At 47.0% G+C, this 26,257-nt stretch overlaps 1 protein-coding gene across 3 annotated transcripts in view; it reads left to right on the top strand.

Moving 5' to 3' along the window:
* The window catches only part of SH3KBP1 (SH3 domain containing kinase binding protein 1), a 299,175-nt gene extending 273,273 nt beyond the window's left edge, over positions 1 to 25,902 (top strand). For all 3 annotated transcript variants that reach the window (XM_031673286.2, XM_006212983.4, XM_006212985.4), the window contains 5 exons: positions 12,365 to 12,474; positions 15,887 to 16,015; positions 20,248 to 20,516; positions 23,282 to 23,345; positions 24,346 to 25,902. In XM_031673286.2, the coding sequence (XP_031529146.1) occupies positions 12,365 to 12,474; positions 15,887 to 16,015; positions 20,248 to 20,516; positions 23,282 to 23,345; positions 24,346 to 24,387 (614 nt within the window). In that variant the 3' untranslated portion in view covers positions 24,388 to 25,902. The remainder of the gene's footprint in view (positions 1 to 12,364; positions 12,475 to 15,886; positions 16,016 to 20,247; positions 20,517 to 23,281; positions 23,346 to 24,345) is intronic.
* The last annotated feature ends 355 nt before the right edge of the window (positions 25,903 to 26,257 follow it).

The raw sequence follows: 26,257 nt of genomic DNA, 5'->3' as shown, positions 1-26,257 counted from the left end.
GAACCTCCCCCTCCAGTGCCCTTTCCCCTGGTTCCCGACCACTCACCTAAGACTCTTAGGGCTCACAGCCTAGGTTTGCGCTGAGTAAACGAGGTCAAGCTGGCAACCAGCACTGGTTTCAAAATCACCTCACAGTCCTAGAGGAGACGGGCTGATGGTCCTTCTCAGCACTTCCAAGACTCTGATCCCAGGTGCCAGTGGAAGGTGTCTGCTGACAGACCTTCACCGTTGGAAACGTTGGTTTAGACCAAAACTGAGGTGCTCACCTCTGCCTGCTTGCCCCCCACAGGGCAGTCCTGGCCTTTGGCAACCTGTCACACTGGTTGGATTTGAGCTGAGTTTTATGGGTTCCACAAACTACTTTTACCCATCACATCCAATAAGCACAAAAGCAATCCACATCCAAAGCGCCAGTAGGAAAAGTCTCATGAATACTATCGAAATGCAGGTGGAGGTTAAACAAATCAAAAAGTGGGACGACGATGATGAATGTTGCATAACCTCCTGGGAGTGATGTATTTGGTGATGTGAATTATTCTAAAACACAGCAAGTGAACGGTGCCATCCTGCCAGGGCCATCTGCGGCCACCAGCCTACCCTGAGGAAAAGTGAGCGCTGAGATACGTGGGGGGTCACTTGGGTGGACAGCAAGCATCCGTTCAGATGGCTCTTGGCTTGGAGCAAGTCACAGTGCCCGCTAGCTGTGTGGACTGATGGCCAGCCCCAGAAGCTTACCTGTGTGCAGAGGCAGTGTGTCCTCCCCTGGTACTTTGGTCACCTGCCTCTTAGGGCCTTGGCATTCATCATTCAGCCCAGTGTCTCAAATGCATGTGCCTTTGCTCCACACTGAGACCAGATTCAGCTTTGAGAATACAAATGCAGAGGGATGCCCAGTGGGTTCCAAATAGTCTTTCCACAGCAAAGAGACATATATAGTAACCTTTGTTACATCCGCAGTGTACCCCACTGAGGCCTCTGAGCTGCAAATGAATGTGGCAGCCAGAAAGGAACAAGTGATAGTCCACTCTCAGATTGCATATGGCATCTACTTGGCCTGCGATGCCCTCCTCCGCCCACTGGCTGTGGATTCACGGATTGGCAGAGCCCAGCTATGGCTTCCGTTTGACTTGTAAATATCCACAGGGAGACAGGACCTGCTGGAAAACGCTCCAGTAACCCTTTGTCATGCAAAAAGCAGTGTAGACAAACTACACTTGATTAACAAGGAAAGTTGAGTTATCAAACTTCTAGCCATGGGCTCTTGCTGAGGCTTGGTCTGGGGACCTCGGCGCCCTCTGCCTCCTGCTACCTTTGGTTCATAACATGAGAAAAGTGATGAACGCTTGCGCAGTGAGGTTGGGAGGCCCAGGAGAAGGGAATTGGATCTGGTGGTGAGAAGCTAAGGATGAGGTGTCAGTTAATAGAGAACCCTGATTTCAAACCAAAAAAAGCTCTTTATTTAGCTTCCTGATGGGTCAACATATACTGGCGCCCCCATCACCTCCCCAGGCCCAAGTCGTTGCCCCGGAGGTGGTTCATCGTCTTTGGAATTTCTCAGGCTCATTTACCCTGAATCCCCCCCACAAAAGGCTTTCGATTTGTGGGACTGCTGATTTTTATTTTACCAATGAAGCCTATTTTAAAAAACAAATGCCATCACCTGGAAGAAAGGATAGAACCTCCAATTTAAAAACTGAACACATTGGGCTTACTGGGAGACTCGCAATGTTGACCTTTTTCTTGGCACTATTTGCATTGGAGGTCATTTTGTCATGGGTGTGTATCACTTCTTGGGGTGACTCCGGAAAACAACCGTCTGTCCTCTGCCTACCCCCAAGGCTAGGGGCGCCTGGTTCTCCCAGTGCGGGAGAAAGAGCGCTGTGCTTCAGCCAGGAGAAATTTCCTCCTCGAGTTTTGTCCTCAGCATCATTTCAGTGTCCATGCAATTCTGGACATTGGGATATTACTGTGTCACACTCACAGTAACATTTTCTATCCTGTTTGACCGCTCCTCTTGTCTCTAAGTAGAGTGCGGCTGAAAAAGAAGAAGCGTTCCGTTCATCTTGCTTCCTAAAAGGACACGTGGCCTCTGCTTGCCTGTTGCTCATTCCACTGAAGTGGCCATCGGCAGGGTGTCACACCTCTTTGGATCTTGGTTTTTTAATCCTTAAACCAGGGGCTTGGAAGAAATGATTGAAGGGGCCGAGTTCAGCCCTGCTGCCTTATTTTTCTGACTCTACTTCTTTTAGCTGAGTCTTCTGCACGTGGAGAAAACTTCTTTTGGTAACCTCTGAACCCTCTGTAGGATGAAACAGCTTATCCTTCCATTTGTCTCTTCACCTCAGTTCCCTTAGTTCTGTTAGTTCCCTTAACCTAGAATTGATAATTTGGTCCTTTCTAAGGTCTAATGTAGGGTTATCTTTGGCCTAAAGATTTTTGCTTTTAAGAGATTGGCTGGCCATATGGAAATTAAAGTAATTAATAATTATAGGTATCACAGTTTTGGCAGAACTTTTTATAAGGTTTAAAAAATTATTCATTCACCTTTAAAGAATACTTATTATGATTTTTTTTGGCCCAGATTCTTACAAAAAATGTAAAAGGCTAGGATGTTTGCAGTCCAAAATAAGTTTGAGTTCCTAGAGCAAACCCTTAGAGAGGGGCAAGATAGTCCCATAGGGTCAGCCAGGGAAGTGGTGATGTGTTAGATAAACCGTGGGGTTTTGATAGGTGCACTTGGATTTGAATTCCTAGCTCTGCAGTCCAGGTTGAGTGACTCTGAGCTCCATTTTCCTTTTCTATGTGACAGGGTTAGTTAGTAATGCCCACCGGCCTCAGAGGGTTGTAAAATTTAGACATTGTGGTGTGGTGTGGCTGACAGAAAACAGGCACTTTCTGAATGGTAGTTGGTATAAGTGCAGTTCAGATAGAGAGAACTAAATACCAACCTACATTCTTATCATGACTACTGTTATTGAAAATTAGGAAAGTTCTTGAACACATAACATCAGTCAGCTGACTGAGGTTTTGATTGCAGCATTGGAAATTGTTTCATATGTGATTTACTCAGTTGTCTTTTTATTTTAGAGAGCTTCTCTCCACCCACTGCCACCCCCAGTTACAAAGGGAAAAGGTGCTCACTTTAAAAAAAAATGAAAGAACACGAGAAGTTAGAAAGTGAAAGTCCCCTGGTATCTCAGAGTCTCCCTGAGATAATCGCTGTTAATTTGTTGTACACACTTTTAGAAGTCTTTCTGTGATTAGATGGATGGATGAATGGATGTTTTAAAAATATGATCATGTTATAATACAGTTCAAGTCCACAATTCTGTTTTTGTACTAAATCATGTATGTTACATATCTTTCCACATAAGTCACATCCATCAACCTTATACTTTTAAAGACTACATAATATTCCATTGTATGATTCTACCGTAATCAGTTCACTAGGAGCAAAACTACAAAGATCACCCTTGGACAGTGATCTGCAAATAGGATCACCTATACCTTGGGGACCACAGAGACTTACCTGGCCATGAATAGTGCCTCATCTTCTTATGTGCTCTTTCTTCAAACTCATCTCCTGAGAGCCCTGGTGTCATGCTGCTTTTTCTTTCTAACTCCCCTTTCCCATCCACCCTCTACCACCTCAAATGGCACACCGATCTCTTGCCCACTCCAGGGGTATAAAAACCCCTGGTGCAAACTCAGAAACAATTCTGAGATTGGTGTTAGACTTGAGAAATTGAAAGACAATATTGACTGGACCAAAAAATCCATTTACAAGTCGGTTGGTTTCTAATTCTTTGCTTCCAACAAAATTTTGAAGGAGGTACCCACTGAGCTGTTCATTGACAGATTGTTAAAAATAGTTCTTGGTGATGCTAGCCCACTGTCTGACTTTGGACGTATAACTCAGAAGGAGTTCAAAGAATTGAGCGACATTTACAAAATTCTTTCCATTCTCATCTACTTTTTTCTTTGAGGGAGAGTAATTAGGTTTGTTTTGTTTGTTTATTTTTAGGGGAGGTGCTGGGGATTGAACCCAGGACCTCCTGCATGCTAAGCATGTGCTCTACCTCTTGAGCTGTACCCTTCCCCCTCCTAATTTTTATGTTAACAAAGTTTCTTGGCACCTACATCTATAAAATGAAAAACAGAAATAGAATTAATCCCAAAACATGTCATTCTGGTGATAATAGTAATATATATATATATGTATATGTATGTATATATACATACACACACACACACACATGTACATGGAGTGATTGGGGGAAAAGCCCAATGAAATTCTACTTTTTTATGCTATTAAATTATTTATCAAAATGTGTAGTGCATGTATACATGTTTTGATCATCTGCAGAGTAATAATAGTTGTAATGATAATTCAGTCCAGAAAAAAGTAATTTTTACACTTAGCCATTTTTTCAGGAAATGAAAAAATTATCATTTCCAATTTATATACATGTTCTTATAGCAGAGAAAGATGAAAAAGTAATTAACAGAAGACAAAATTAACAAAAGCATAAAATTTATTACATTAGAGTAAATTCAGCAGTGGAAGTAGGATGGAGATAGGAATTCTAAGAGGGGAAGGAATGGTGCAGAATTTCCAACTGTTGAAGAAAAGCTTGTTCATGATTTTTTAAAAATGGATGATGGCAGTTGTTAAACTGCTGTGGTATTCAGATTTATATGGAATATATGTAAGAGAGCAATAGTTCTATTTTAAAATAGCAACATTTAGAATTTAGCAGAAATTATATCCTTTGTGACTAAAACTTGTGTAAAATTTTAGACATCCACTTAAGATGTGTGAGGGGGGTACATAGGCTTTGAAAATTATTTTGGGAGGTACACTGGTAAACAGTCTGAACACCACTGGCCTCACAAATGTCACTCTACACTTACACAAACATTTCTATGGATTAATTTCTGGAAGTGGAGTACCTGAAAGTGTACATATTTATACTTCGTGATAGGTGTTGTCAAACAGCACTATGAAAAGGTTGTGGCAATTAACATTTCTGTGAATAACAGCATAACTAAGAGTTCCCGTACATACATTATTTACTACATCATTTTGCACAGCAAATTTGGGCCGGCAGTGAGCAATTTTTAAAGCAATGCAGAAGTGAAATGTTACTTTCCCTCACTTATCGTTGCTTGTTACGGATGCACGTGAAGCTCTTCTTAGGGCTAGACTTCCGTTAGACGTGCCCCATCCCCTCCCTGAACCCTTCTGCTGATCTAAATTAGGTCACCATGCTATCGCTGCTAATTTCCTCTTTTACCTTTCTCTCGTAATGGCTAGCAGAATTTGTAATTGTGTCTGTAAAATTCTTTCTCAGAGGGCTCTGAGCTCTGTGGGGCAGGGACCGTGGCTGTTTTGTTCACCCCCGCCCCCCTCCCCTGTACCTAGCCCAGAGGCTGGCTCACACTGCTCACTTAGGAAATATGTACTGAATGAATGAACTGAACATATATGAGAAGAAATCGCGTGATGTAGGATCACGTTAGAGATCTTCACTGCCACTAGTCCCATGTGGCTATTTTAATTTAATTTAATTTAAATAATTGCACTTAGCCATATTCCATGTACTCAGTTGCCACATGGGGCTAGTGGTACCATACTGGATGATACAGATATAGCTGGTTTCCATCATCACAGTTAGTCTTAATGGATAGCACTGATACAGAGTGGCTGTCCTTTTACTTGCAAAAGTTTCACTATGCTTGGCACACAGTAGATACTTAATAATGTTTGATTAAGTAAATGAGTAAATAAACTCTATATCTCCATCTCTTATTCTTGAGCTACAAGTTTCCATGTAAAAGTTAGTTTGTACTGAATAGTCCAACATTGTCCCTGAACTGGCTTAACAGCTTATGCTTCTTGCCAAAGAGCTCTTTGAAAAACCCGGCCCCCTTTTCAGTCCTTTTAAAAATACAGTTTATCAGAGGATAGATTGTTATCAGAGGATAGATTGGTTTCTTCACACACATGAAAATTTCATTTCCTGGTATCTTTTCTGGTTCTTGATGTAGAAACAATTCTCAGAATTCACTTTCGGTTGGATGAGAAGTAAGGTGAAGGTCTCCTGCTGTCTGCCCAGTGCTCTGCAGTGGACAGAATTCCACAAGCATGAATCTGAATGCAGGCCCTGCCACTTTCTGGTTGTGCCCTTGATCAAGCTGTCTAATATCTGACCCCCACCTCTCCCTTTACGGAATAGAGTAGCCTGCAGGGCATGGGGTTTCATGAGTGCTAAACGAGCATGCGCGTGTGAAGTGTGGAGGAGCAGGGTAGCTGAACGGTAGCTCACGCCTGTTTACTCTCAGCACCTTGTGTCTTGAAAACTTCACACCTGGTTTATAAATGAAAACACAGTAGCAGACCTGCTCTATCCTGACACATTCTGGAGGGCTTCATTTCGCGCAGAATTGAATCATTGCTCAAATGAGAATTTTTCAGTTGGTGACTCAGCTAACACAGGTGTTCATTGACCCCTACTAATGGGCCCATCTTTGTAGTCTGCACAGATTTTCCACACTAGGCAAATAGTTGACATGCAGGGCAAGATTTACTTCTGCCCAGATTCCCTTGAGATGCTTCTTCATTGTGGAGAAGGTACCTGCAGCCCTCGGGGTTTAGGGTTTTCTCATCTTAAATCCTAAAAAGACAAAAACATTGTTCATGGTTTTGTGCTGGGTTTTTTTGTTGTTTTTTTTTTTTTGTATTTAAAAATTTAGCCTTGCTCTTAGATCTCTGCTCCCAAATCCCACAACTCTGTCAGTGGTGTAGAAAAACAAAATTCTACCTGTGTGATTTGAAAGGGTTTTCATATAACCTCTCATTTACAAAAGAATAACCCTGCACAGCTCAGGTAATTCTCTCCTTTGTTTTCTAGTGGGAAAACTGAAGCCCCAAAAGGTTGGTTGTTCATTTATTTAATAATCATTTATTGAACACTCACCGCAAGCCAAGAATGATGCTAGGCCTGGGAAAAACCACGGCTTCCTCCCTGGCTAGTAGAGGAGACAGGTCAGCAAAGCTGTTAGTTCAGGGTGCTAAATGCTGAGATTGGAGTGATGAGCGCCTAGGGAGCAGCCAAGTCAGCTTTAGGGTACAGTCTGGATTCTTAGCAGAGGTCTTAGTTGCCAAGCCAAGCCTTGATGGCCCCAGGGGAAGAGAGGGAGGGGGGAGGGGAGGGGAGGAGAGGCAGTCACTCGAGGGACAGAGGTGCTCTGGTGGCAGCCTGTGGAGTGGTACATGACTCGGAGTGAGAAATCCATTACAGTAGTTCCAGGCAAAAAGTTCCAGCAGCCTTAATGATCCTTGACAGGGACTTGGAGGAGATGGGCTAGCTTACAGAGATACTGGGAGGGAGTGACGATGCCAGGCTTCAAATGTAGGAAACTTCCTCTCCTGAGCTCATTCTCCAGCCCAAGCAGCAAGCTACAGTAAACAGAGCCTTTGAGGAGCTCACAAACAGTTCCTTTGGTGACAGCTGGCCCATCTGAGACTTTTGACTCTCTCCTCTGTGTTTTCAGTCGATGTGTTTTAGGTCACCTGTGGTCACTGGTACCATCCTTCCCATCCATGGAAAAGAAGCCCACATTTTGTAATTGAACTAAATAGGGTGTGACTGAAACTCATGGAAAATGGGCACCTCCGTGTGCCATGAAGAGTCAAAGGCCTTTCCAGGCCGACTCTGCGTCCAACACGAATTATCCCCATATGTCTGTGAAGGGTTAGTCTTCCAAGTATCAAGAAAGCCAAGGGCCTCTCATCCTTAGGAAACTAACTTTTAAAAAATACCCAACATTTGCCAGTTCAAGAGTTTTGGATTGGCATTAGAACCATTTTTTATTAAGAGGAAAAATTCCCAGCCAGGCTGAGAAAGCTTATATCAAGTTTCAGCCTGATTCATTTCAAAACCACCATGAAAATTGGGACATTTTCTTCGCACCACAATGGGTTAGTCATGGAAATTCTGCCTTCATCTCAGCTACCACGGCCACAGTCATGAGAGCACTGCTCTGCGTCCCTGAGAATGTACATTACAGTACTGAAGAGTTTCCCCCTGCACTGTCAGAAAGCAGAAGTGTGGTGAAGTTCAAGGTTTGAGGTTCCGTTTTCGGCCAGTGACCTCATCCTCAGTGTGTCTTCTTTCTGGCAGTTGGGCTTTGTCATTTCCCAAAAGTTCTTTTACGAGCTCCCATTGTAGAAAGTTCGACGTCGTTGAATCCCCATGATGAGGTTAAGAGCGCAGCTCCCCTGCAGGACTCCGGCCCTCCCTTTACTCTTGAGTGACAGAGACAAGGCGTCTCCTGGGCCATCTGTCACGGAGATGCTGGCTGAGTGTAGCCAGACTTCAACATGCGCGGCTTTTCTAAGTGCAGACCTCAGCCAGGAAAACGAAATGGGCCCAACAGAAGGCGGCCTTCCGCCCCGCAGCTGCCGCCCGCTAGCGGCCACCTCTGTAAGCAACACCTCTGCAATCGGAGTTCTTCCTTGAGATAGTCAGTTCATTCGTTGGCTGGTTCATTTGTCCCTTTGTTCACAGAACATTAAGCACATTTTCCCCAGGAAGGCACTGGACTTTGAGAGCAGGGAGGTGGGGCCCCACCCTCCCGGGCTCACAGCCTTGGTGCGGGAGACAGAGACCATGCCTCCGAGTTGTTTTGACAGTGTGACTTAGGACAGACCGTGATCTCACACGTTGTCAACCCCTCGACTCGCCTGGAGACTTCATTATTTCAGTGGGCCCAGGACAGGGGGTGGGGGAGCACAGATGGAGTTCAGCAGAAGTTTCCTGGGTGTGGCCTCGTCTGTCCCTGCACACTAGGAGACACTCTGAGGCCATCCCATCTGCTCCCCTCTCCCGCCCCTCCCTGCAGGCTAGGGCCCCTTGAGGACCTCCTTCTCACTCCAGCTGCCATGTTTCTGACTTGTCACCAGTGGTCACCCAAACCTCTGGTTGCCACTTTGATCACCTCCGTTGCCCACCCAGCAGGTCAGCAGAGGACCCCTGTGTGAGGAGCCTTACTCCCGACGCCTCCCCCAGGCCCTGGAAGGCCCTACTCACTAGCGGCCCTCGCCCCGCACCCCCTCCTCCACGTGGTCAGGTCCTGACTTGTCCCTGCCTCTCCGCAGCCCCCCGCCTCTGCTGGAGCAGTGCTTCCCTACATGGCTGCTAATAACATCCTAATAAACCTGGGAAGACAGAGAACCTACCTGTGCCTGGACTGCGCCCCAGACCCATTCTGTCAGTCCCTGGAGGGGAGCCAGGCTGGCAGGAGCCTTTTGTTTTTCAATCACCCAGATGGCTCGCCTCTGCAGCCAAGGTGGAGAACCAGAGTCAGCTGGCCTTTAATTGTTCTCTAATTGCTTCAGCCTGCTCGGGTTTTGCCTTCAGAGCTTGCTTCAGTTTCCAGGTGGGAGCCTTGATCGAAGTGCTCCCTCTCAGCCCCGGCAGCACCCAGCCAAGGTCCCCGGCGCTGGCTCGTTTACTGGCACCTTTACTGGCCCTGTCCTTCACCTCCTCCCGGCTGCCTGCTCAGCGTCTCTCAGTTGTGTGTCCTGGCTCCTCTCCCCCAGGGGGCCTGTGCTCCTCCGGTTCTCCATACCCCTCACCCCCACCTCGCCGCCAGCAGACCTCCCTGTCCTGTCCCTTATTCCCTTTCTCCAGGGCTCTTTTGGGGAGCCGCATGGAGAACCCGCTAAACTCATCGTCTGTAGAGTGTATGCAAGGATATTTGTGCAGAACTTTCCTTAGTAAGAAAAAAAAAAATCGGAGGGTGGGGGAATGATTTGGAAACTAATTGCCCAGAGAAAGGGGATTCACTGAATCATGAATTGCAATGCAATAGAAGATTCTGCAACAATCAACATATTTATGAAGGATTTTGAGAGTCACCGCATACAATGTTAAGGAAAATCAGCAGAATGCAATCCTACAGATAATGTGAACTAGGCTATCTATTTATAGAAAAAAGCCTGAAGGGAAATAGACCAAAATACTAACAGTGTTTGTCTCGGTCTGGTAAGATTATAGTAGACTTTGTTTTGCTGTTACAATTTTATGGCTTTTAAAAATTATACATTGTGCCTGTATTACTTTTGTAACCAGAAAAAAGGTGATTTTAAAGATTAATTGGGGGATGTTGGATGATGGCTTCTGGCATCAATCCATGTGTGTCATTGGGACTCTCAATTTCACACAACGTGGAGTTGGTAGAGGCGAGTCCTGGGGTGGGGTCTGAAGGGGAATCTTTTAGGAAAGTAAGGTTCTCTTGAAGGGAAGGCCCCTGAGAGGGTCAGGCCAGCAAGCAGGCTCTGGAGAAGCCGCCTAGCAGCAGGGACCTCAGCCCTCCCCGAGCCCTGCTGAGCCCGCCAGCAAGGTGCCACACTCTGGAGCTGGGTGCTGATTGGCTCCTCCTTGGCCTCAGCGCCCCACGGATACTTTTCTTGTGCTGTGTCTCTCTCTGCAGAGTGTTAACCTTTTGTTACAGTTGCTTTGCCCCAATAAGATGAGTCATATTGAGTAATTATTTAGTCACCAGGTGCTTAGAATAAAGTCATGTAATATAATCCCAGGTGTAATGTAATGGTCTGTCCTGACCAGTGACTTGTCCTTGGTTTTGCATATTCTACTAAAGGAAGTGGTTTGCAGACAACACCTGCCTGTTCATTAATAGAATAAAGCTGTCACACGGCCAGACCACTTATAATCCTCAACAAAAGAGCTCGCCCCAAAATAAAGAGGGAGAAACACACACATCGTTTTTATCTTTTCTGTCCTGAGCCAGCATATTTGCAGTTAGGGTAGTTAAGATGTTTTCAGCTCCAAATAAAGCTAAAATTAGCTGAAATAACAGGGGGGTTATTAATTTCACACGGTGAGAAGTCTGGGCCTTAGGTCATTCCAGGGTTGGTGAGTGGCTCATTGGGGTGCTCAGTCACCTAAACTCTTTCTGTTGTTCTGCTCTGCTATCCCCAAGATCTCCAAGAGCATTTCCCTCCTGCTCATAAGATGGCTGCCACAGCTCCAGGCAGCCTATTCTTACACAGCAGCATCCCAAGCAGGAAGGAGGGAGAAGCAGCAACACGGATGGCCTTCTTCTCACTTGCCTCACTCTAGGCAGAGGAAATCTCTTTCTCAGTGGCTCTCGGTGGAATTCCTTTTATTTCTCAGTCACCCAAATTGGGCTACACAGACACGTCTAAACCAGTCATTGGCAAAGAGGAGCTGGATTGCCATCATTGGCTTAGACCAAACGTGCTTCAGCTGGGTGCATTGTCCTGAAACAAAACTGGGGCTCTGTTAGGAAAGTGAATGAAATGGTTTGGGAAGGCAGTGCCTGGCATGGCGAATGAAACAGTCTACCTGTCAGGAAGTGATGGCGTCACCATGATGAGTCTCAGGGCCGGCCCTTTTCTGCTGGCCATTCCTTTGTGCATCGTACACACGTGTACACTTGATTTGGAAATCCCCAGAACGCTGTAGAACCAGGTTGGCCTGAGCGTTTGTTGAAGGAGGTGGCAAAGGGAAGGCAAAGGCCTTCCTGCTGGACATGTGGCAGGTGCAGCGCCGACCTGACTGAACGATGCTACGTTCATCTGAGACGTCAGTCACAGAGATGGGAGCTCTCTGAGGGCAGGCTCGTTTCTGCCGTGCTCACTGGTGTAGCCTCAGCATCTGACTCCGTGAGTGGCACAGAGTAGTTGCTCATTCATCATGGGGTGAATGACTGAAAAGGATATTGTCCCCACTGAGTGATGCCTCTGGAAACAGAACAGTGCCGGACTCTGTGAGCCATCCGGGGAAACAGAAGCTTGCCCTCCACCTCCAGGGGGTGAACAGTCTAATGGCAGGGTGATGGTCAGAGTGTTGCGGTACAGCCAGCCGAGGAGGCTGCCCTCTCTTGTCTTTTGGAATCAGTGACCAGCATTCACTTGCCCGAGGATGTTGTACCTTGTGATAACTGCTGATTGTATTGCGACCATAAGAATGTTTTATCTACCAAAATGGACTTGGATTTGTGGAAGGAAGAGGATTCCTCCTTTACTGCTCTTTCTGTAGCTTTTAAAGATTTATGAATATAGCTGTTGAAGAGAGAAAGAAAAAATCATGTTTCTCTTTCCGCCATGTTAGCTTGTTAAACCGAGGAGGAAATGATTGTGTTATTCAGTTTGAGTCACATATATGAATGACCAAAGGATGTAAACAGACTTCAAAGTGTAATCCAGATGCAAATCATGATTATTAAGGAAGAGGGGCATGTGGCATGTTATCAAAACCTTCCCTCACTCCTTTTGTTGTTCTTTAAAAAATCTGTTTTACTTTTGTTTTAGACCTAGAAGGTTTTGACTCCGTGGTATCATCTACTGAGAAACTCAGTCACCCAACCACAAGCAGACCAAAAGCCACGGGGAGGCGGCCTCCGTCCCAGTCTCTCACATCCGTAAGTGCCTCCTCGCTTCTTGACCGCTGGAAAGCAGGAAGGATTAGAGCCTGTAGCTAAGGACTCTTCTGCAAGTGGCTGACATGAGGACACGCTGGGGAGAGGGAGGGCATGCGCTACACTACTGACCGGAAGTGATCTGAGAGTCTTCTGGAATCAAGCAGTATTTCTTTCTTTTTGTCCTTTCTGTATCTGCCCGCGAAGTGGGAAGGCCCTAATCCCACTTCCTTTCTCTCTCCTTCCAGAGGGATTCTTGTTTGAACTGGAAATGGGTAAGAAAAAAGTCATGTTTTCTGGTGGAAAAGGAAAGCAAAGCTGATTCAGTCTGCAAACAAAGCAGAATTTTACTTAAAAAAAAAATCGGCCACTATATGGTGCCTGGCAGTGGCCAAGCCTTTTTTTCTCAAAGCGCTGTCCTCAGCACCCTCTGGGGAACCCCGCACAGACCTTTAGGAGATTGGGTTTTAACATATGAAGCACCTGCTCAGGCAGGAAAGAACAGTCAGAAGGCCCCGGATAACCTGCAGAAGTTTTTCATTTGGATCTTTTTGAATAACTTCCTTTCTTATTAGAAACCTGTAATACATCTGTTGTACCAAATTGTTAACAACAAAATGCATAAAGAAGAAAGTTACCTGTAATCCTGCTCCCCACAGCTAAGAACTATTAACCTCTTGCTGTATAGCCATTCTTTCTTCAAAAATGGGATCACATAGGGCGCATTGTTCTGAAAGTTGCTCTTCCCCCCTTACATGGCACCCCTTCCCCCAGTCATCACACTTTCTTCCATCACATCACGGTGAATGGCTACCTGCTGTCCTCGCCTGTGAATACTCGACATTTATGTTTCCACTTCTTCATCATAAACACTGAAGTGAATGTCATCGTAGAAAAATCTTGATGCTTCCTCAGGCAGTATATGTGTATGTGTATGTCTGTCTGTCTGTCTGTCTGTCTGTCTGTCTGTCCATCTATTTATCTCTCTGTATGTATGACATTGCCTTGTCCTTGCTGGGAATTCAGGCCAAAGGCCTTGGACCGTCACCCAGATACACCAAGGAATTAACCTTGTCCAGGTTTCCTAGGATACTTTCTACTTTCACCTCATCCCTGATCCTACCTAAGGGCTCATCATGTAGAAGAAAAAGAATGCCACTTCCTTTGAGCCTCTTCTCTCATATCCGCTGAGTCTGGAAGTGTGGTTTCAGTCGTCCTAGTTTTCCTCTTCATAGGAAACATACCTATCTACCTATGTGTTGACATCTTTTGGGAAGAAAGACTTGAGAAAGTGGCTTACTTTTTCACTCTTCTATGGAGTACTGTGTCAATACTGCCTTCTTCCTCCCTCCCTCTCACCTCCCTACACCCCCCCAAACACCTCATATACACACAACCTAAATCATCGCTTCTTAGTGGCTCGATATTTAAATTTTTAATCCTACCTCCCACATCTTCTCTACAAATCCTTCATCACTTTTGTTTCCCCTCCAAGTTCTTCCCAACTTTTCAAGATCCAGAGGGCCTTGAGGCATCAGAATTAAAGACAGAGAAGTTCAAATTAGCATCCCCACCCCACCCTTGGTCCATACATCCCATGTCTGAGAGTTGGTTTATATTTCGGGGAGGCCACACGGCATCTTCACTCCACTTCTAGACTACACATCTGTTCACTCACTCATGCAACAGATACTGATGGGCATCTCCTGCAGGCTCAGCTCTGTACCAGGTACCACAGCTCCAGCTGGGAATGAGACATACATGGTCCCTGCCCACGGGAAGCTTAAGGCACAGTGGCTCAGTTTGGCATTTTATATGGAACGATTTTATTTGCAGACTTAAGACAACAAGATACATGTGTGCTGTAAAGAAGTATAAACACTTTTCTCCCTGCATTCCTGTCCGTCCCCACAGGGATGTATACGTTCAATTCATGTTCATTCTTCTTCCTGGTAGCACCTGTCAGTTTTTCATAGCAGAATGGGATTAGTGGATATGGACATATTCCTAAAAAGCCACTAGAGGGAATGATCAAGGAGATACATCAGTCCTGACTCCCCAGCTTGTGGCCTCTCACCCTAGTTTGAGCTATTTATGTTTATAGAATTCAGAGAGCAAGCTTTGATTGGCAGCTCATGAACCATAGGTTCTGTAGGAGGAAATTGGCTCTTTGAATAAAATCTCAAAATGAGAGGATAGAGGCATTGCAAGGTGGTTAAGCAATTAAGCTTAGATGAAGAAGAAAGCTTAGCTGGGGGGTGTTATTCTAAGTAATTGGATTTTCAGATTAAATGAAGATTAACAAACAAGACCTTTTGATTTTAAAATGTTGCTTAAAAATTCCCTAAATGTATGGCCTTAGTAGTAAACAGAAGAAAACAAGCAGTGTTTGTAGGTGTGATTTTTCTATAATGGCACCAAGTGGTGATGCTAAATGTGACAATTTTTTGACCATAGCGGTAGAAGGTAGAGAGGAGAGGCTGAATATGAACTCACCTACAGGTATCTCTGCAAGAGTCTCCCTTTAAAATGATTCCTTGCCACAGGAACTCTTTCCTTTGCTTTGTCCTAAAACCTGGAAATGACAGAGTGATTCCAGTGAATTGGTTCACATTTATCCAGCTTTTGGATCTTCACAGTGAGGCAGGAAGGATAGGAGTGTTATCCCCATATTTTACCAAAAGATGCTGCAGTTCTGTAAACATACCTTAGCAGAGGTGAACTCCACAGTGGATGAGGACCATCCACGGCAATGAGGACAGCATTTTAGGAGCAGATGTGAGCTTGCTGTGCTGGCAGGTAGGGCTGTGCTCCAGGGCTGCGGGAACTCTGGTCACTGGACAGCAGGGCTGCTGCTCCCTTGCCCCCAGAAATGGTTTCCTCGCAGAGAAGTCCTTTCAGGCACTTCACTCTGCAGCAGGTTCAATGGTTCTGGAAAAGGATCAGGAGGGAATGGAGGAGAGGCAGGTTAGAGGCAGCTTCCTCTCGACCTGAGTGTCCTTCTCCACCGGACTGTCAGCCCCCTGAGAGCAGGGACCGTGCTGGCATGTTAAGTTCAGTACCTAGCTCAGTGCTTAGCACACAGTAGCAAATGCTGACATAAAGAGAGAGGCTCTGAGGGATGGAGGGAGCAGGAAAAATGGATGACGGATGCTTGCACGGATGAAATGACCAACAGGCACCGGTGGAAAGAGCCCATAGAAAGATCCTTGGTCTAGGAACTCTTTGCTTCTTAGTCCCATCCCTGCCACTCTCTCCAGTGCACAGATAACAGCACGCTTCCTGCCTTGTGATTGTAATGAGGAGACAAACGGAATAGAAGTGTCGAGTGCTTTCAAACAGCATTATGTTAACAAAAGCTATGTCAGCTAAGGCGTAATTCTGACAAAAAGCATTTTCTTTTGGCTTTATCCAGTCTTCACTTTCAAGCCCTGATATCTTTGACTCCCCAAGTCCTGAAGAAGATAAAGAAGAACACGTTTCGCTTGCACACAGAGGAGTGGACGCGTCAAAGAAAACTTCAAAGACTGTTACCATATCCCAAGTGAGTGCCCAGCCGTGGTGAGGGCATCCCGATAGCACGGGATCCCTGCCTTTTCATGTGTGCTCTGATGATGAGTTATAAACCAAACGAGGATAAACAGTTGTCTTAGTCATTTGGGGCTGCTGAAACAAAGTGCCATAGATGGGGTGACTTATAAACAACAGAAATTTATTTATTACATTTCTGGAGGTTGGACGCCCAAGATCAGGCTGCCAGCATGGTCAGGTTCTGGTGAGGGCTCTCTTCAGGGTCGCAGACTGCCAACTTCTCTCATTGTATCCTCACCTGGAGGAAAGAGGATGAGAGAGCTCTCTGGGGTCCCTTCTAAAAGGGCACGAATCTTACCCTTCATGAGAGCTCCACCCTCATGACCTGATCACCTTCCAAAGGCCCCGCCTCCCAAATACCATCACAGTGAGGGTGAGGATTTCCACATACGAATTTTGAGAGGACACAAACATTCAGTCCACTGCAACAGACAATGCAGGTTTTTGTCATTCTTTAGTGACAGTGATTTATTTTGGTCATCAAAATCCCTAAGGTATGTTACAAGTCTCCCAAACTGAGCAGAATCCCTGAGATACAGGTTCAGAGTTCATTTCTCATGTTTTCTCTTGTGGTTTGATCTCCTCTTTATACGTCAGTGCCCCCCCCACAGACGTCATCACACACCACCGCCACCACTATCATCACCATCACAACAACCAAAACAAATTTAAAAGCCTAGGGATGTCTAGAAAGAATACATTAAATATATTAAATGCCAGGCTCTCTGCCCATAGATTGTGACTTTTATGTTCAAAACTAACAGTGTCACAAATTATGGTTGGCAGTTCATGAATTTGAATCACTAAAAGGGTTTCTTAAAGAAATGCTGATTTGGATTAATTTATTAGGATAAATGTATAGTCTGAAAACATTTTGACTTCATTGCACGCCCAGGGGATGGTATAGCTCTTTTATTATTAGCTTGTGAGGAACAAAGAAGACATTGTTTAGCAACTGTGTGTGGCTTCTGAAGGGTTCCCTGTACAAGTTTTGTTCGTCCTGTGAATGTGAAGTAAGATTTTAAAATTCCATTTTTTTCATACTAAGAGAACCCAGTCAATTGGAGTTATTTTTCTGTCAACATTAGTAACTGTTTTCTGTCTAAAAGCAGAAAAGTGAAGTCATTTCTTAAGGCACTTGATGCAGGAGTTAACACAAAGAAGTCAAAGGTGATGTAGAATTTTCGTTCTTGTAGATTTAAGAATTTACATGTATAGATTTTCTTTAAAATCTGATATAGTCAGCAAAAGTATGATCCTGTAAAACAGATCGATTGTAATTATTCACAAAACTGAAGCACTTCCTTTTTAAAAGGATTCCATTTGCAGAAATTGCATTTAGACCCGTTTTTTTCTGGTGACCATAGGTATGCCCACAGTTGCAGGTGCTCCTCCATCCCTAGAGTGTCTCTCTAGTGACATCTACTGGTGGGCAGTGGCTCTTCACGTTTCTGATTTGCACTGTTCTATCCCATTAGCCTATTTCCCTTCCCTGGAGTTGTCATCTCATGTTGTTTATTGCTTCTAGAAATTCCACTTGAACTAATTTGATCAGGATATTTGGTGGCCTATACTCTGTGGGGACTTAAAAAAGCACTTCTTAGCTGAAGTGGGCTGGGAGAGCGAGTCACGTAGGAAATGCTAAGAGAAGCATTGATTCAGGAAGTGCCCGGAAGTCAGTCAGTGTGAGGACGTTGGTGGGTCTGGGGAGGCGCAGGCGGATGCAGGGTGGGAAATGGGAGAGAGTAGAAACCCAGGAATAGAAAATAAGCGAAGAACGTAAGGTCAGGAGAGCATCAGTCTTCAGACTCAGGCAGCCAGAGTCACCATACCAGGCTTGAGGGTCCAGCTGACAGGCAGGGGATTAAATCTCAGTTCTGCCACTTATTAGCAGTGAGACTTGGGGGATTTCTCAGCCACGCCCCTAAGCCTCAGTTTCCTACTCCGTCAGACGTGTGTGCCAAACTGATTCTTGTTTCAATTGTCCAGCCAACGTCCGGCATATATCCAGTGCTCCAGAAATGTCAGTTCCTCTTCCCTCTTACTATGGCTCCTACTAACAACAAGCACAGGATGCTAGCTTGCTATCCCTGGCAGCAGAAAGCGCTTTTCCTCAATGATAACTTGGCAGAGAAAAGGCGAGCAGAGAGGCTGGGAATGATGGCCCATCTGCTTCTGGCTGACTCTGCCCAGTTTCTCCCTCTGGCACAGCCTGAATCCAGACTCTGCCTCCTCATCGTGCCAGCCTGGTCCCATCTTGGCGCCTGCCCTGGGAGCCTGCTGCTGGAGGGAGTCCTGCTCCACCACCAGCCTCCCCTTCCTCCCCTCCCCTCCCGACGTCCTGTCTACAACCTGCCCCCTCCCCACCTGCCAATCATCTCACCTTCCCTTGCTGCCGCACCTCACCAGGCCTGCCACCAGCCCCTCTTCCCTCCCACCTGTGACTCTCCCACTCCCTGTGCCCTCCTGGCCGCTCAGGACACTTCTCTATCGGGCCTCCCCGCCTCTCTCCTGCATCTTCAGCCTTGGCTCTTTCCCTCGAGATAGCTTCCAGCTCAGGGTCTCCCCCATCTTTGAAAGCAAGCAAAGCCCTTCCTTGAGCCTATCTCCTCCCTGCCTCCCGAGGCTTCTCCATGATCTCTCTCTCTCCCCCCACTCCCCCTCTCTCCCCCCTCCTTCCCTCCCTCCCTCCCATCTTCCTTCCTCAGCTGATGATTTGGAAAGAGAGTTCTCAACTTGCAGACCACACACCTCACCTCCCATTCAGGCCCTAACCTGCCTTGGTCAGATTTCAGTCTCCCTTGGCTCCACCAAATGGGCCCTCCCCCCCCAATTTTCCTCTCAGCACCCTTCTAGAAGCTCCCCCTCCAGGAGACGTCCATAACTCAGGCCCCTCCTGCCTGGCTTCCTCCCCTCTCTCACCACTCTGTCCCCAAGGGCTCTCACTTCTTTCTACCTCTTCAGTTTGGGGCATCCCCAGGTTCCATCACTGAGCCTCCTCTCTTTTCGTTCTGGATTATCCACCCCCATGGCTGCCACTTCCTCTGGTGATTGCTCTGGCCCACCTTACTCTTTGAATCATTGGCTCTGCCCGTTGGCCTTCCCCCGGCTCTCCTTCAGGCCCCTAAAATTCACTGTGCCCAAATCCGAGATCATTGTCTGGGCCTCCAACTTGTTCGTCCTCCCATGAAAAGATCCAACTTTAATGCCTCCTTCCTCCATCCCCCGCCTCCCCGGCCCTCAGTCTGTACTTCCTCCTCACCCGCTACAGCCTGTCCAGGACCACATCCTCCTGGTCTTGGGGTGTCTGCTCCGGGAGGGTAGGGACTACATCTTTGCGTTGGATGAGCCTGTCACTGCTGCATCTCTCAAAGCTGTCTGTTCTCTATTCTCTTGGCTGCTGCCTGAGTCAAACCCTCACCCTTTCTAGCTGTCACTAGATGAGAGTCCCCCGGCAGTTCTCTAGACCTGCAGACTTGCTAGCCCTTCAGCCCGTCTGCAGCCACAGTGATCTTTTGCTTGGCACGTGGTCTTTTTCACCCTTTCCACCAGCCCCCGAGCAGCCCCTACCTCTCTCTTGCCATCTCTGACCTTCCAGCCGCGTGGCTGGCTGCTTCCTGTGAATGCATCCACTCTCCAGGCTCTGGGCCTTTGCCTGGCACGTTCCCTCCTCCTAGAACTTTTTTCTCCCCTCAGCCTTCCTCTTTTCTGACTGCCCCCTCATCTTCCTCCTCCAAGATGGGGCTGTCAGCTCCTCCCTCCCGGACGCTTGGTCCCTTTGGTGGGCTTATGCAGCTCTGTGTGCTTCCCTTCTGTGGGCAGACTCTCCCCTCATCTGTGGTGTGTCAGTTGGTCTGTTTGTCTGTACCTCAATGGGTTCTAAGCTCCTTGAGGGCCAAGAAAATGTTTTGCTCACTGCAGAGTTTGCGGAGCCTAGTGAGTACATGGACCTCTGGCCGTGTACGTTAAACTAGTTAGGGACTAGCTGGTCGGATTGAAAATATTTAGAGGGATGCCTGCACCGCGTGGGCCTCTGAGCGCTTGTGGAGGAAGGTCAAATGAGTGAGTGGAGCATGTGGAGGGACGTGGGGACAGTGATGTAGCTGGAGAGTCTTAGTAAACAGGACGGGGAAATGCAGCGCATGAACCCCTGGCCTGACTTCTCTCTGTCCCCCCTTGTCACAGGTGTCCGACAACAAAGCACCCCTCCCGCCCAAGCCGGGGACCATGGCGGCGGGCGGCGGCGGGCCAGCCCCTCTGTCCTCAGCAGCATCTTCCCCCCTGTCGTCCTCTTTGGGAACAGTTGGACACAGAGCCAACTCCCCATCTCTGTTCGGCACGGAAGGAAAACCAAAGATGGAGCCTGTGGCCAGCAGTCAGGCAGCCTTGGAGGAGCTGAGGACACAGGTCCGCGAGCTGAGGAGCACCATCGAGACCATGAAGGACCAGCAGAAGTGAGTGTCTGCGGCCCCTTCTTTCACTGCCTCCTGTGGTGCTTTCCAGCGGGTCAGGGCCTGGCTCTGCCAGCCTGGGTCCCAGCCTGCCTGTGAAGACCCCCACCCCGTGATGGTGGCAGCAGGGGTGGGAATGGGCGTGTGAACCGAGAGGCTCCGTTTAGTTCTGCTCCACACGTCAGCTGGCCCAGCCGCACGCGGGAAGGCACGGCTGGCCGTGGAGCGTGCAGGGAGGAGTTGGTTACAAGGACTGATGCGCTCAGCGAGCTGTTAAAAAGAAAGATCTTCAAATTCCCATCCAACACAGTAATGTACATGCACCACTTCTTAATAAGCCCAACAGCCAGCTTTGCTTCTAGCATCAGAAAAATTGCCATGTCTTCAACTAGCTGCCTCATGAAGGAATTGGCTTGCATTTCGGGGCTGCGGTGTATGAAAAAGACGCAGGGAATCTTTAAACCTCAGCAGGATGTTCTCTCCAGGAGACCCCGGGGCTCATCCTGCGTGCCTGCACGCACACACTCTCCACATCTCTGACCATCAAGGGGCATTGAGATGGGGAGAGGGACCTGTGAGCAAAAATAAATATTACACGTCTATCTCTCAGGGTGCTGTGTGCAGTGACAAAAAAACAATGGTGAAAGGATTAGAAGTCAGGGGGCACTTACCTGAATAAGCTGAGATGCAGAGAGTTTAGGGAACAGTTAGCTGTTTCCTGAGGGAATGGCGAGGCATCTCAGGGGGGCATTTCCTGAGTAGGGTTTTGAAAGCCAACCTGCGATGGTGAAGAGCAGAGCGCACCGCAGAGGGAGTGGCGCGGGCTGTGAGCACTGTGGCTCTGTCCCACTTCCCGCCTCGGGCTGGGAATGTCATATGAATTTGGGGCCCCTTAGAGTTACCCCCCCTCCCTGGAAGGGGCTCATCTGATAAATATGTAGAAGAGCAGATGGGATCAGAGAGGGTCTCAGGGCACCAGCCAGGCTGCCCCTGACTCCTTCAAGCCCCCAGCTCCTATCTGGCCCTGTGCATTATCTCTTTAAATACCCAAAAGCCCCATCCATGTCCAGGTGACGGGTCCCCTGCCTAGACAGTGACGCCATAACCCCAGTCCATCCCAGAGCACTGGTTCTCGGCCTTCTGAATAAGACTATCATTGGGTCGGGCTGACCTGGATCCAGGGCTCCATCCCTTGGGGCCCTCCCTCTGAGAAGTGCCTAGGACTGTGCTGCACGTCTGAAAAGGCCTGCGCCCAAGTCTGAGTGCAGAATCACCAGTGCTTTGGGGCTGCTCCCCCCATGCTCCTCTCTCCACTGTGAAGCTGGACATAGTCGCCTGCAATTGACCTCCCCCCCGCCAACATCTTGAGTCAAATGTCACAGTGGCCCCTTTCCAAGGCCCGCCTTCCTCAGCCTGGCCTTTGTGCCCCAGGGCACCACGTCCCCACCAGTCTCCCCTCCTTGCCTTCAGCGTCACTTTCCTTTCCGCCTTCAGCTGACGTCTGTGTCAGCGCCCCTCATCCCCAAATGTGCGGTGCTCACCCCCTGCTTCTGTCCTGGCTCTTCTCCACCAACTCCCCCATCTTCCTCCCCCCTCGTAGGGGAGGAAGCTCGTATGTCACTAGCTCAAGACACAGTGACTTTCTTCGCACCTTTTTCCGCAACTAACTCCCCCAACCTGGACAGCTCGAGGCTTTGCCTGCCAGAGTCTTCCTGGAGGCGTGCTGTTTGCTTAGGGTCCCATCTTCTCCTTTCCTAAGCCCTGGGCGGTGCCCACTGAGACGGTGATGCATAGCGTGTGCTTCAGTAAATACAGTAACGGATCACAGCTGGCTCGTGTCAGAAAACCCAGCATGTTGACGCCAGTGCTGGGACCCTGGCCCAAGTACAGGGGCCGTCATGGTGCTCATCTGAAGTGAGCAAATGCTGCGTCACTTCTCCCTTTTTTGTTGTGCTGTTTCTGCAGTCTTTGTTCTTTGCTTTTCTAATCCAGTTTGTAAAAATGTATGTGTAAAATGGAGTGTTTGCTACCCTAAAATGGAGTACAGCTCTCTGACCAGAGTTAGGCTGGTTGCATCGTCCTGCACATAGAGCCCTGAGTTTGCAAGTTTGCAAGTTCTGCTTCATTATTTAGTGTTGGAAGGGGCACAAGACTGTGTCCGAACGCGCGTCTGCTTCCTCTGTGATGTAGTTACTCCATCGTTACTCAGTTATCTTACCTCCACGTTTTCGACTGTTACTATTTGTAGGATTTTGTGAGACTCTGTGAAAACCTACCACTAGCCTTTTAGTAATTTAAAACTCTGGGACAATAAAGGAGATACGAATGGAGTAGTGAAACTGTCTGCAATGAATATTATTATGTAAATATATTGAAAGACCAGTGATTCCATAATAAAGGCCTAGTTAGAGGGGAGACGACGGAGTGTGAGCCTGGATGCCTGGAGTCTAGTCACTGGGCAAGTCAGGTCACCTCTCGGGGCCTCAGTTTCCCCATCTTCTTCTTTGAGGAGAAGCTTGGACTGAGGGATTTCAAAGGTCGTTTCAGACCTACTGTTTGATGACTACGTATTTTGGGAGCCCGGAAATAATGGCAAGCCTTTCCATCTGCAACAGACTTCAAGCTGTAGCCGTGCAAAGAAAATAGAATGTTCTGGCCACATTTTCTTTGTAAAAGGATCAGAAGGATTTGGAAGTGATAAGAGACTTCTTATCTCCTATTGGGGAAGTCTGGGCTTTTGTTTAATTTTATTGCTGTTTGCTTTCCAGACGGGAGATTAAGCAGTTACTGTCGGAGTTAGATGAAGAGAAGAAAATCCGGCTTCGGTTGCAGGTAGGTCCCTAGTGTCCTGTTGCCCCGTAAGAGGCTCAGTTAGGGGTGGGAGCAGAGTCAGGGCTTTATTTTGAAAATAAATGACAGTGACTTTTTCTGCAGATTTAGACGCGCTTCCTGTGACAATTTTCTTAGAATTATATAGCCTTATTTCACATTCTCTCCTGGGTCCAGGAAGTCTAGGGGAAGGGGGACATTAGCAAACGTGCCCCTAGTTGGATTTCTTATTTGGAATTTATCTGAAACATCTTCTCTGTGGAAAAGTTCCCCCCAGTTTTCAGAGGCCTCATTGTAGTGACCGCCAGAGGGCATGGCCCCGGGGAGACCTCCTTGGCGCTTCCGTCATACGGCCATCAGGACTCCAGGGACCATAGCTGTTGGCACTCAACACTTGCTCTTTATCTCTTTGCTTTTCCCTGGCAGCCATGGCAATCCTGCCAGGGCATCAGAGCTCTATCCCCCTCTACCCAGCTCTGATCTAACTCAGCCATCACCGAATGGCAGAGAGGGTGGAGGAGTGGGAAATGGTAGACTTTCAGCTCTCAGCCAGTTGGGGCCCTTGGCGGTGACAGATCCGTGCTGCTCAAAGGATTGGTAACTGCTTGTCCTCATTTTGGGGGTGCTGATAGATACCCCTTGTGCCCAACCACAGCTGCCTTCCAGCCCTGCCAGATGGTCCAGTGTGTCCGGACAGCCTGCTCCAGCCTCTGGCCAAGAAACTGGAATTGTTGTTGTATTGTTGCTTTTGACAAATGTGGAATACTGGTAGCCTGAGAATTCAGACATCCACCCTTTCCTAGTGCATCGTGTCGGTGCGCCTTTTCTTTAGGTTTATGTCATTTCTAACATGGCTGTCAAGTCTTCATTCACATGTCATTTCACTCGTTTTACCTTTCAAATTGTCAAGTGGATTACTTTCTTTCAATCAACTTACCTTTGAGCTTTTCTCCAGCCAGCCAATTCATTGTGATTTTGTTCGGCTCTTGTTTTTCCTTCATAGATGGAAGTTAATGACATCAAGAAAGCTCTTCAATCAAAATGAATACTTGATAAATGAAATGTCGCATCATTCATCCTGAGTCCAAGACTCAAATTTTCCGCCCCAGCCAAAATAACCTTGTGCCAAAAGATTAAGGTTTGCCCCAACACATCCCTGTTTGAAAGATTAGCACAAAAGTCTTGATAGCACAACACAAATTCCATCCAAGAGGAGACTCTCTTCCCCATGGTATAGTCCTGGGTCTGGCACTGGTTGTGACTTAGAGCAAATTGTGCTAAAGGCTTTTTTACTATGAGATCTCACACGTGAAATGAAAACTCAGGCAGTTTAGTCCATGGTGGTACTATTTTGATGATATTTTCCATGAATAAAATGTAATTTTAGATTATTCGTTTACAAGCTTTATAATTTTATCATTTTTTAATCGTGTTTTGTCACAGATTTCCCCCAGTGTTTGTATTACATACAGTCTGGAGCAAGCATCCCGTTCTTTTGCTTTAGGCGGAAAGCTGCCTGGCTTTGTGTCCCCCCTAGGATTCTATTACATATGCAATTTTAGGTCCAACCTGTCCCTTCCCCTGCCAGCAAACCTCACCACCCTAAGATAAATTTTAGCTTATATATGATGGTATATTTACAAAAACAGAAAGAGAAAATCTGGTATTTGTAATGATCTGTGCCTTCTTTTTACCACCCTCTTGATTGGAGCTTTTGTGATGCAGCTACCATGATTTAAAACACACACACACACACACACACACTTTTTTTAGCCACTTATCAAAGTCCACTAGAGGCCACTGTCTTCAAAGCTTCTCTTGCCTAACCAAAGGTTGTAAGAGGAGACAGCTGTGAAGTTGGGTGTGCTCTTTGGTACCAGCTGCGACTTTTTTCTCCTAGTTTTAAGTTCTTGAACTAGAAATGTCAGCCCTGCTTGATTTTTCATCAGCCAAGTTAAACCCCCGCTTCCTGTCCTTTGCGCCTTTTGAGTGAACAGAATATGCATTATTAAAGCGAAAATAAATAAAAGTAAAATGCAAATGAAAACAAAGGGGGAGGGAGTTGTATTATTTCCTGCTCTGGGTTACCCGTGTGTGCTGCTGTTCAAACTGTACTCACATAATGTCACTTGCCTTGCTCTCTTGTAACCCCTTCCTCAGGCCCAAGAGAAAGGGGGGAGGCTCTTGTTAAAGTGTAGCCGGTTGGATCGCTCTTATGGTACTGCTTTTTCCCACCGACCTGAGGAAACTGGTGTTTGCTTGTCTGCTTTATATTTGTAGCAAATGATGAATTCAGCCTTAGACTATCTAACTGTTTTCTCATCCTTAGCTGAAAATAAGGGGCACATTCTGTATCGCAAGATTGTTTGGGGATTGGGGTGGGGGTGGTCCCTTAATGGCTCCTGAAGATGTTTTGATGTGTTTCTAAAAAGCTGCTTTGTCTATTTTCTGAGTTTTAGCGTGAAACTACTAAACATTAGTAGATTTGCACCACCACAAAGAATGAGAATTGATAACACTGAAGGAGTGATGCAAAAAAAAAAAAAACCAATAACAACAACCAAAAAACCACATGTTCTTGATCACCGAAAGTATTACAAACAAATGTCTCGTCCCCTCTCCCTCCCCCGCCTCCCTCTTACCTACATACTCAACCTTGTTGCTTGAGGCCGCTGCTTCCTCTAGAGTATTTACAGAACCTGCACACCCTGGTCTTCCAGGTAGGGTTCCAGAGTGGGAGCCCAGGTAAGGGGAGGGAATGTGCAAAGAAAGAAGCCTGGCATCCTTCACCCTCATATCTGGACATACTGCCTTTTCAGCAGCCTTGCTCTCAGTGTGCTCAGGGCCAGGAGCACCAGGTTTTCAAGGGCAGCATAAAACATTCCTGTCCCTTTGACTGTTCTAAGCATTTCTAC

Source organism: Vicugna pacos, chromosome X (genome assembly GCF_048564905.1).
Source record: "Vicugna pacos chromosome X, VicPac4, whole genome shotgun sequence".
Taxonomy (NCBI): Eukaryota; Metazoa; Chordata; class Mammalia; order Artiodactyla; family Camelidae; genus Vicugna; species Vicugna pacos.
This window is presented reverse-complemented; position numbering and strand designations above follow the sequence as displayed.